The sequence below is a fragment of the Myotis daubentonii genome, chromosome 1 (assembly GCF_963259705.1).
Source record: "Myotis daubentonii chromosome 1, mMyoDau2.1, whole genome shotgun sequence".
NCBI lineage: Eukaryota > Metazoa > Chordata > Mammalia > Chiroptera > Vespertilionidae > Myotis > Myotis daubentonii.
Window position 1 is genome coordinate 165,994,449 of NC_081840.1, and position 12,136 is coordinate 166,006,584.

Consider the following 12,136-nt stretch of genomic DNA (forward strand, 5'->3'; position numbering starts at 1 on the left):
CTTGTAAGTGCTCTAGAGATAAAGGACCAAATTACATGAGTGAGTGTAATGTAAAACAACAGTAACAAGACCCCAAAGCAAAAATCACAAGTGGAAGAAAAAATGGAATTATTATTTTTAAGAGACATATCTATTTAGTGTTCTGAATCCAATGACATCTAGAGTGATTATGTCTTAATCGAGATTTTTTTTTCTCCCCTAGACTCATTAGGTTATATTATTTACTACAGATCAACTCTTCTTATAATGTATACTGCTACAAAGGAAATTTCTACAAATATATCTTCTCTGATTAAAGAAAACTCTGCACTTCCATCTCACAAAGAAACTGGTCTTTTAAAGGTTACAACTGGATTTGTGTTTGTTTGTTTTAAAGAGGACTGCCGCCATCTGTTGTTTAAGCATCTCTTACTGAGAGAAATAAATCCAGTCTCTGCTCTCAGATAGCAGTGCTGAGAGAAAAGTGCTATCTAAAGTATGAATTTACACCGAAATGAAGCTAAATGCCAGATTAATTAACATTACAACATATATATCTTACAAACATATGTGTTTAATAATATAAAAATTGTTTTACAAAAGGATTAACTGGCTTTTTTTTAAAGCAAATATTAATAGTTACCCTGAAACATTACTATCATTAAGTTTTATACTTTAAAATTACATACAAGTTATTTGGGAACACACAAACTATTAATAAGACACAGCTCATAACCAAAAACTTCTGATTTGTAGTTAATACCCATTTTCCAATAGTATTTAATTTTAAAATTTTTTATAAATAAAATATAGGCAGTTTGATGTTAACTGGATTTTAATTGTAGTTAGAAAACAGAATTACTTAAATAAAATAAAACAGAATTTTTTATACAAGTTAATTTACAAATGATATTTTTCTTTTCTTTCTTTTTTAAAAAAAATATATTTTATTGATTTTTTACAGAGAGGAAGGGAGAGAGATAGTTAGAAACATTGATGAGAGAGAAACATCGATCAGCTGCCTCCTGCACACCCCCCACTGGGGATGTGCCCGCAGCCCAGGTACATGCCCTTGACCGGAATCAAACCCGGGACCCTTCAGTCTGCAGGCCGACGCTCTATCCACTGAGCCAAACCGGTTTCGGCACAAATGATATTTTTCTACCTTGAATTTCTCTGTGAATGGATATTTTAAGTGGTCTAAATTAAACATACATTGATATTTGGCCAAAATCCATTACTTATCTTTGGCTTTAAAACTTGCGCATGGTCCATATTCATATGCTTTGATGCCATCATAGTTCAATGGTGTAGTAACATCAATAATAAAAACAAGGCTTGACCTCTCAATTTTACTATTACTATCTAAATATTAATTTTCAAATATAAATAAGCATTCCATATACAGAGAAAATCTCTCTATGTGCCTCACAACATAAATGCATACTTATACAATATTAAAATGTGGCAATAACTAATGATAGTGAACATATACAATGTAAAAATTAAATGAAAGCAGAATAACAGAGATTACTTATTCTCTTTAGAATTCACAGCATGAAATAAATGTTAGAAGCTGTTTTTAATTTTTAGTTACTTAATTCCATTCGGGCCATGAGTCTTTCAAAAAAGAATTTGGGAATTTCAAGAATTTGGGAATTCTCTATAGCTTGTGAGAATGAGTTAAAATCAGAAAGCCAACTTTGTCACCTCAAATATTCACTCTGAGGAAAATCTTGAAAATAATATTCATTAACATCTATGATTAATCATCTCTAGCCCAGACATAAAGCAAATTAAAAAAAGAAAAACATGTTAGGGAATGACAAACCCCAAACATATTTTGTTATTCTGCTGCCCTCACTTAAAATTGGGTATCTATTTAGTATCACATTGCTGAGTGCACTATAATGATCAGGAACAATCCAAAAGCTGACAATCTGAGAAAGTATTATTTCTGTAATATAATGCCAAACTTTAAATCATTAATGAAACAACTATAACAATCATTTCATATTTTTACAATAAAGTTTAAGATTCTTTCATTCAGAAATTCATTCTATAATGGCCAAAGGTGAATATTAATATCAATACTTGACCATGTGGAATCAAACCCAAATGTGCACTTGGTATACCTCTACTACAAACCCAGTTCTTATCTTAGGGCGTTTGTCCATTAAGTAACAGCATTATTAGAATTACTAGAGGCCTGGTGCAGGAAATTTGTGCGGGAGGGGGGGGCTGTCCCTCAGCCCGGCCTGCACCCTCTCCAACCTGGGACCCCTCGAGGGATGTCCCACTGCTGGTTTAGGCCCGATCCCAATCCGGGACTGCTGACTCCTAACTGCTTGTCTGCCTGCCTATTGCCTAATTGCTTCTGCCTGCCAGCCTGATCGCCCCCTAACCACTCCCCTGCCGGCCTGAAGGCCCCCAACTGCCCTCCCCTGCTGGCCATCTTGTGTCGGCCACATTGTGGTGGCCATCTTGTGATGACATGGGGATGTCGTGCGAGGGTGCAAGAACCACCTAGGCTTTTATTATAGATTGCTTAGGAGGATTCTGATGAAAAACTAACTAGCAGAAGGTACAAGAACAATTAATTGCTCTGACTTTCCATAAAACAATTTGCTGAAAATAACATTTATAACAGAATTTCATGAAAGCAACCTGCTACAGTAAACTGATTAGAAAGTTCTATTGAATAAACAGTAAAAATTCAGGGTTTTTTTCCAAAGAAAAGAACAGTTAGTAAAGAGTTGATATATTTTTTTAAAACTTTTCAGCTCCACAATAAAAGTCATTTACACACTCTGAGTATTTTGACAACTTGGGCTTCAAAAGATGTAAATATAAAAGTACATCTTCAATGCCTTTATAAACAAAAAAAACCCAAATAGTATATTAGAAAATTAATATAATTTTAAAAAGACTGACTTGCAAAGGTAAAATTTTATATTTTTGAATTTTGTTTTCCTTAATGTTAGGTAAAATATTTTTAGTACTTAGGAAATATATGGAAGTATTAATTAGCTTGTACCCACAGTAAGTACACTTTGGGAATAATTCCTCAAAGCAAATCATTTACTAAACGTCTAACATCTGGGAAATAGTCTTTCTTACCTGTAAAAGTAATACCAAAATATAATATACTCAGGGTCAAACTGCTTTTTAATTTTAATTAAAACTATTCCTATATATAATTATTTCTACATAATTTATATTCTTCCTATTTTAAGTATGAAGCAAAAACAAGTAAGCCACGTTTTTGAACTGAGTTCATTAAGATAATGAATAAGTGTATGAGCAGAATTGTGAAACTGCTGCTATTGGTTGAAATGAAATTAATTATATATTAAGCGATCTTTAAATTAGAGGGGAGAAAATACTTTATAGGTCTATTTTCAATTACTGAATTTAAGTATCAGACTTATTTAAATTCAATTATGCTCAAATAACATATCCCATGAGCTGTAGTTCATAAATTACACAGATGGTCTCCTTTCAACCATAGTTCAGTTATCATTAAGTCCACATAGCAAATACATGTGAGAATTATCATGAGAATATCCTGGAGAGATCTCAAGAACCATACACACACACACACACACACACACACACACACACACACACACACACACAGAAAAGAAATTCACCATAGGGACTTATTAAGATATTAGAGAAAAATCAGCTCTATATGTAAAAATCATATACACACACACACAAATATATATATATCATATATAGGGTGTCCACCCAAAATATATACACACTTTGAATTCCAATGGGTTAAATCTGAAAAGAAAGAAACATCAATTGAGCTACCAGCTATTAAGTGTGTATACATATTTTGGGGACATCCTGTATATAGTTCAGGTCACATGAAGAAGACAGTCATAGACTGTGTATACTATATTACTCATTTTAGAAGGAAAATAATTTTTCCTTTTTTTTAATGGAATGTTTAATTCCCTTAGTTTTCTCTTATGGCATAGTTTATGTAAAATAACTATAGTCATTGCTTTAATGTTTATTCATTATTATTTTGCTTTAGAATTATAACATACTTCTCCCTGTATTTTGTGTCTCTATCTAACATAGGTGTATTAGGAAATACATTAAACTCTTTTTTTTTTTTTAATTTTACATTTATTGGCTCTCTGTCGGCGTGTGGTTTCTAAACCGCTTACTTTGAATCATTGGCAGCCAGTGCGGCTAGTATCCCCTCCCCACGTCCCCCATCTGTCTGCTAGGAGAGTTTTAACATTGTCCCGATCAGCCTGCAGACAGTTGTTGCAAAGCGGTGTCAAAGTTTTCATCACCCAGTGGTTTGCCAGCGTGTTCTGTGGAACTAAAGTGTGTATCTGTTCATTTCAAGTGGCCATGTTGGAGTCTACGCTGTCTTTTGAAGCCTGTAAAAATGGCATGCCTACTGTCTCCCGGCCCTTACAGATGCTGTGAGTGAATCCCACGCCTTGGTTATGTGCCGGGAGCCGGTCCATGCTTGCTGTTTCAAGGGACCTGGCATATATGGCATACTGTTCTTAATATGTTTGCTCACCTTCTTGGCACTATGTGTTTTAACCAAGGTCTCTGAGAAAGGTTGAATCCCTAGGTAGGGATTTCCCCCTGAAGTTAGGGAGGGAATAAAACCCCTCAACTAAGTGCCAGGCGGGTAATTAATCCCTTTAACTACGAACAATCATGCTTAAACTACATAATCTTTTCTCCCTGGAATGGAGATAAGAAACGCCCTAACCTTTGTAATAGAGATTGATAGGATTGAATCAACTGGTATAAATACAGTTGTAACAAGACAGAACTCAGAACACAGAACTAAGGACACAGTGCTTGGAAGACAGGACCAAGAGAGACAGAGCCTAGGCACAGAACCTACACAGAACGTTCTCTAGAGACAGAAGAACTTCGCTGGAGAGAGCATGCTGGAGGATCCTGGACAGGGACTGGCCTCGGAGCCTGGAGGCGGAGCCTGGCGAGAGAGCATGGCAGGGGATCCTGGACTGAACCTGACTGCGGAGATTGGCAGGAGAGCCTGACTGGAACCTGGACACTGAACCTGACTGGAGAGCCTGGACAGAACCTGGCTGGAGAACCTAGCGAGGGAACATGGCTACAGAACCTCGCTGGAGATCTGAAGCAAAACCTCTCTGGAGATCCAGATCAGAACTTGGCTGGAGATCCGGGCTAGAGATCCTGGCTAGGTTGCTGATCAACTGAACGCTGTCTCCGTGTCCTTCCTTCTTCGCCGACTCCGTCCACACCTTTGGGGACCCCTGGACCCGCTGGGGTTGGACCCCAGCATCTGGCACCCGAACGTTGGACCCCGGCATATGGCGCCCGAACAGGGACCCCTAGGTAAGCGCCCCGCACTCAGGACGGATCGGACTCCACCGTAGGAAGAAGGTGGATAGTCTTCGCCGACTCCGTCCACACCTGTGGGAACCCCTGGAACAGGGTTCCCTTAGGTAAGCCCCCCCATGGAGAACCTCCACACTCTGGACGGATCGGACTCCACCGTAGGAAGAAGGTAGATAGTCTTCGCCGACTCCGTCCACACCTTTGGGAACCCCTGGAACAGGATTCCCTTAGGTAAGCCCCCCCATTGAGAACCTCCACACTCGGGACGGATCGGACTCCACCATAGGAAGAGGGTGGATAGTCTTCGCCGACTCCGTCCACACCTTTGGGAACCCCTGGAACAGGATTCCCTTAGGTAAGCCCCCCCACATTGAGAACCCCACACTCGGGACGGATAGGACTCCACCAGGGTGCTACAGACCCCCCTATAGAGGATAAGTAGGGTAAGAAGGTGGATAGTACAGAACTTAGATTGAGAAGATGTGCCATACTGAGTCCAAAGAAAGAAGACTCTGTATTGATCTTTAGATTAAGAAGATGTGCCATACTGAGTCTAAAGAAAAAAGACTCCGTATTGATCTTTTAACATATATGCTTGTTAGCAGAGGAATTAAGGTTACTACCAGACAGAACATTTTATACAAGAAATACGTCCATGCTTTTCTGAGGAAGGAAAGGTGCCGGAAAGGTAAATGTAGAGGCATGGGAGAAGGTAGGCCCAAGGAGCCTTATCCTTAACCCCACTGCAGCCTTTCCACCCCGGGAAAGTGCAGGACTGGCAAGCTCTCCCTGGGGTGATAGATCAGGACTCAGGTAATAGCGGAAAGCGCCAATCCTACTCTTAAAATGGATACAAGAGAGCGTTTGAGGTTTTTCTTTTTAATGCCTGCTTTTAAAAAATAAAAAAGGGGGAATTTGCCGGGAGCCGGTCCATGCTTGCTGTTTCAAGGGACCTGGCATATATGGCATACTGTTCTTAATATGTTTGCTCACCTTCTTGGCACTATGTGTTTTAACCAAGGTCTCTGAGAAAGGTTGAATCCCCAGGTAGGGATTTCCCCCTGAAGTTAGGGAGGGAATAAAACCCCTCAACTAAGTGCCAGGCGGGTAATTAATCCCTTTAACTACGAACAATCATGCTTAAACTACATAATCTTTTCTCCCTGGAATGGAGATAAGAAACGCCCTAACCTTTGTAATAGAGATTGATAGGATTGAATCAACTGGTATAAATACAGTTGTAACAAGACAGAAAGACTCAGAACTTAGAACAGAATCAAGAAGACAGAACCTACACGGAGCCTAGAGACAGAAGAACTTTGCTGGAGAGAGCATGCCGGAGGATCCTGGAGAGGGACTGGCCTCGGAGCCTGGAGGCGGAGCCTGGCGAGAGAGCATGGCAGGGGATCCTGGACTGAACCTGACTGCGGAGATTGGCAGGAGAGCCTGACTAGAACCTGGTGACTGAACCTGACTGGCGAACCTGGACAGAACCTCTCTGGAGATCCTAAGCAGAACCTCTCTGGAGATCGAGACCAGAACTTGGCTGGAGATCCTGGCTAGAGATCCTGGCTAGGTTGCTGATCAACTGAACGCTGTCTCCGTGTCATTCCTTCTTCGCCGACTCCGTCTACGCCTTTGGGGACCCCTGGACCTGCTGGGGTTGGACCCCGGCAGTTATGTGCATGACTGGGTGGACATCGACCACTAACCCAAGCGCCTGGTACCGTAGCAACGGCTCAGTTCTGGTCCTCGCTGACAGTCCCTTGCAGCATGATACCACGACCTTTCCTTGTGACCTCTGTGCTGCCTCAGGCTGACTGCTCTTTGACACCCTCATTTTCGTGGCTCTCCCTGTCGGTGTTAGCATTGTGTGTGTGTCCCTGTGGCAGACCCCCCTTGAAGGGCCCCTCACATGGCTGTCCTTCAGGAGCCTGTTTCGGGCATCCTAAACTCTTAATTATAGAGGATTTTTTTTAGATACTAATTGACTAATAATGGTTACTTCTAATATAATAAAAATGGTGTACACTAATAGACTCTTTAATAAGGTGTTAAATTATGCCGGTGCTTTGCTATAAGATCAGCAATTTTCCACCGATTTGCCACAGCATACTAGTGTGCCACTAGAATTGAAGAGTGCTTGTTTACCATGTGAAAAACAGGTATGATTTTCCCCAAAAGCATAAATTGAAGTGATTTTTACTAAACAAAAGTTTTTTCTTATTCTATTTAAACCTGATTTTATTTATACAATATTACTGATATGACTTTTCTGGCAAAGTAATTATAACTTTTTCTATTCATGTATTCCACACTTACCTGAATATAAAAAGTTTTAATTGTTTCACCAACAAGGAAACAAAAGAATACATTTAGCTCATCGCTTATAAGTATATCATTTTGAGTGAGTTCAAAAGTTTTAAAACTTAGAAACCTTGAGTTGTATGCAAATTTATAAATGGGTAGAAAAATACCTTTACCGAGTAAGCATTTTCACAATATATGCCTTGCATGTGTGTAGGAAACTTGTTTAAGTCCCTATTTAATGGATTTAAAAATTGGGTATGATCAGGGTTGTCCACTATATGGACAGAAATCAACATATCCTAAGTCTCAGTCTGGTGTCAATCCATTTTTAGGACTAATAAAAAACTTGAAAATGTTCTTATCAGAGAAACTATGTTGGTGGGTCTTTGTGACCATTTCTAATACTTATCTTTATATTTAAAATTTTTTTATATATGGAACTAAAGAATAACTCCCTATAAATAAGGCTTAAGTTATTGGGTCAATGGGTACAGCTCATTTTTCTGCTAGAATAACAAGGAGTTCACCCAACTATTCTACTCAGAAAGTAGCAGAGGCTTGTATACTGAAATTCAATAGTAAATACAGATAACAAGAAACTTCCTTTATTTTACCAGTGCTAATAAAAAGTGGCTCCCAAGTTTCATAAAATTCTACTGTTCTTGTTTTTTTGGTTTCAGTGACTCATCTAGGTAGACAGGATCAAATGATTTAAAGTTAGCCAATAAGACCTAGAATTTAAGTTGGAAATTCTTTAAATGCATATTTTAAAGAATACAGTAAATAAACAATTGACACACAAAACAAAGATGCTTAATAATTATGCAAATGAAAATTTAAAAAAGAATAAAATGTAAGTTAAATGTAAATTTAAAAAGAACCACTTCTTAAACTATGATCTTCATGAAAGACAAACATAAAGGGAAGCAGCAGAAAAGGGATAGTTATGTTTGGCATTTGTTCCTTTAAAATACTAAAAATAACTTTACTTCTATTTTACGTATCAGTTTTGAAAGCTGAATTCAAACTGCAGCTTAGAATAATGGAACAAAAACACCACTGCTCCATTAACGGTCTAAGAAAAGTTAATAGAGTTTTCCAAAGTATATAAGTTACTTCTTGGGAATACTTGCACACCAGGGGAAAAAAACTCCTACAGAAGAAATGTATTATGCATTTTGACTGTGCACTCATGTTTTTAATCACTATGTTCTCAGTGCACTTCTCTAAACATTGTGATAGCCTATAACAAGCATGTCAAACTCATGGCCCACAATGAATATTTTTGCGGCCCAGCCAATATAACGGTATGTAAGAAACATTTTAATAAAAATTTCATGACTTCATTTTTACAATATCCTGTTATAGATAATTACTAACAACAAACTACAACATTCGCTAATGACTGATTACTATAATCATGTTGCATTCATTTCCCTTACATGGCTTATGCGCAGGCGTACCATTTTTCTCCACTAACACTAGCAGCGAATATTTTAGCAGCCTATTGCCACGTCATTAGTCTTGGACTGACTTTTTTGGTGTGCACAACAGGAAATATTTCACTTTTGGAGAACAAGAAAAATAGGTTTATTTGCGTTACGTTTATTAATTTGTGCAGTTAATCAGTGTCTGGTAAGTTAATGTTCAAGAAAAAATATTAATTTTTATTAAAATGTTCTATTATTTTATGTTAACAATTACTCATTTATTTCAGCCCTTTGTATTCAGCATGTCTCTATTGAAATAAATCTACGTTTCTATGAAAATTGAAGCTTTTGTTTTTTTGTGGCCCACACAAACCTAAACCTTGTTTATTTGGCCCGTGTTAGCCTTTGAGTTTGACATGCTTTTCCTATAACATGGATTCAATCACAGGCTCTTTTGGATTAGAATCAATGATGTTTTTGATGACCATTTGGCCATGTGATAGGCTTTGGTACAGATTTTTGAGCAACAGCTTCCTCGAAGGACAAACAGGTTAGATCAGCCATGGGCAAACTCCGGCCCGTTTGAAATGAATAAAACAAAACAAAACAAAAAAAGACTGTACCCTTTTATGTAATGATGTTTACTTTGAATTTATATTAGTTCACACAAACACTCCATCCATGCTTTTGTTCCGGCCCTCTGGTCCAGTTTAAGAACTCATTGTGGCCCTCGAGTCAAAAAGTTTGCCCACCCCTGGGTTAGATGCATAACAAGGCTAATTCTTTTATACCCAAAGCTGCTATCACTCCATGACTAGTTTCTTCTATTTATCTTCCTCAATCATTCTCCCACTTAGCACTTTTCCCACTTACTCAGGTGTCCAAGCCTGAATGAAGTTGAAGAAAAATGAAGCAAAATGAACAACTGGCCAATGATTTCTTAATGCAATTCAGATACCTGTGTTTTATGGTCAAATTTAAATTATTTAGGCACTAGCTATTCATTTTGCAGGTTACCCAGACTGTTCTTTCTGTTTATCTTCTTCATAGTTTGGACATTTTCTTTTAAAAAATGATTCTATGACAGGGCAAGGAAAACAGAAGTAACTGACCTTGTAACAAAGACTGCCATTTATTATTAGTTTGAGTTTAATAGACAAGCCATTTGATGAAAGAAAACTATTATTATTATGGATAATTTTAACTCAGGTTTAAAACTTGTGTCTTTTGGATATGATGTAACCCCAGGAAACATTGTTTAACTTGTAAGTGCTAAAAAAGCAAATGTAATTGAACATTTAAAAATCAGGTGTCATGGGAAAAGCTACATTTTTCAGCTTACTGCTCTCCCCCAAATGAAAAGATTTGGTAGCGTTTGACCCAATTGTCCTACAGAAACAACCAGCTAGAGAAGAGGGTAGTGGTTTTACCCTTTCAATGGGACAAGAGCCACAGTCTCTGCCATTTGCTATCATCTCCAACACTAAGGTCAAATGTCTGTAGTCATGTGCTATCGACATTTATCTTTTTTTTCTCCAATTATTGAGAGTATTTCTTTAAACCCATGTCTACTAAGTAAAAATATTAAAAAAAAATATGCCTAAAATGCCTTATTTTTCTAAAACACGTGAAAGTAAAGAAAAATATTGCATGGTCAATATACAAATAAAATGTCTCTGTTACAGACTCCAATTTAAAATGGCATTATAAAAGAAACCACAGAAAGACCTGATTTCTATTTTAGGAAGTTACTAGAATTTTGACAACTGACACATAAAGTAATTCATATAAAATAAATGAATTTTGTGACATTTAGAAGTATAGTGAAGCCTTCATGCCACTCTTTTTATGTGCATTTGATTAACAACCACATAGGCTATAAAGTACTTATTAAATTTCTCAAATTAGACATCTGCAACTGTTCTAAACTTTATTTTTATGCTAGATTTTATTAAAAATTTTTGTTATTCTTACAACTAAATCTAGTATCTAGATAAAATTACTTATAAAGACAGTGTTTATGGTTTTTTTGTTTTTTTTACAGTGTTTGTTTTAAAGCTACTCCTGGTATTAATATGAAGGAATAAATATGAAGGTATTTTTTAAAAAAACCTTACCCAGCCCTGACCGCTTTGGCTCAGTGGATAGAGCGTCGGCCTGCGGACTGAAGGGTCCTGGGTTTGATTCCAGTCAAGGGCATGTACCTCGATTGTGGGCATATCCCCAGTAGGGGGTGTGCAGGAGGCAGCTGATCGATGTTTCTTTCTCATCGATGTTTCTAACTATCCTTCTCCCTTCCTCTCTGCAAAAAATCAATAAAATATATTTTTAAAAAATCTTCACCTGAGGATATGACTTTATTAAGTTTGGAGAGAGGGAGAGAGAGGGAGAGAGAGGGGGAGAGAGAGAGAGAGAGGAGAAGGAGAGGGAGAGGGAGGGGGAGAGAGAGAGAGACACCAGTTGCCTCCCATACACTCCCTGACCAGGGATCAAACCCGAAACCTAAACCTAGGTATGTGCCCTGACCAGGAATAAAACCTGCCACCTTTTGAGATATGGGACAATGTTCATACACCAAATGAGTCACCTGGACAGGGAAAAGCTATTTTAATAACTTATTTTTAAAATGCTCATTGCAAGAAATCTTGAACCATACCATTGTGTGTGTTTTTTGAGTTCCTTCAATTACTAGTGTCATTTAATAAATTAGACCATTCTGTGCTTTTCAAATACTGTAATTTTCTTAACTAATTACTAATTTTACATGTCACTTATGAATTCTTTGTTCATTATGTTTCTAAATATTTTTGTTTTTTGCTATAGTAATGTTGATTTTTAATTTTTCCCCCCGAGATAAAGCAAGTTTTCAATTTTGTTTACCATTCTCATTGCTATAGTTCATCAGCATGCCACAAAAGACAGTCAAGAGCTTCTCATTGGCGGGATCTGTTATACTGCACAGTGACCTTAAATGGTCAATTACAATCTGTGCACCACCTGCTTGGTCAACTGCATTTCTGCCCTCATCTGTAAAACAAAGA

At 37.6% G+C, this 12,136-nt stretch overlaps 1 protein-coding gene across 7 annotated transcripts in view; it reads right to left on the reverse strand.

Annotated features, from left to right (window-relative positions):
* RAP1GDS1 (Rap1 GTPase-GDP dissociation stimulator 1) overlaps window positions 1–12,136 on the reverse strand; it is a 144,412-nt gene that overhangs the window by 49,016 nt on the left and 83,260 nt on the right. For 6 of the 7 annotated variants that reach the window (XR_009448690.1, XM_059665013.1, XM_059665043.1 and 3 more), the window contains one exon: window positions 11,976–12,122. The exons of the other annotated variant lie outside the window; for it this stretch is intronic. Coding sequence is in view for 5 of the 6 variants with exons in the window: in XM_059665013.1 (XP_059520996.1) it covers window positions 11,976–12,122 (147 nt within the window). In the remaining variant the exon portion in view is untranslated. The remainder of the gene's footprint in view (window positions 1–11,975; window positions 12,123–12,136) is intronic. 7 annotated transcript variants of the gene reach the window in all.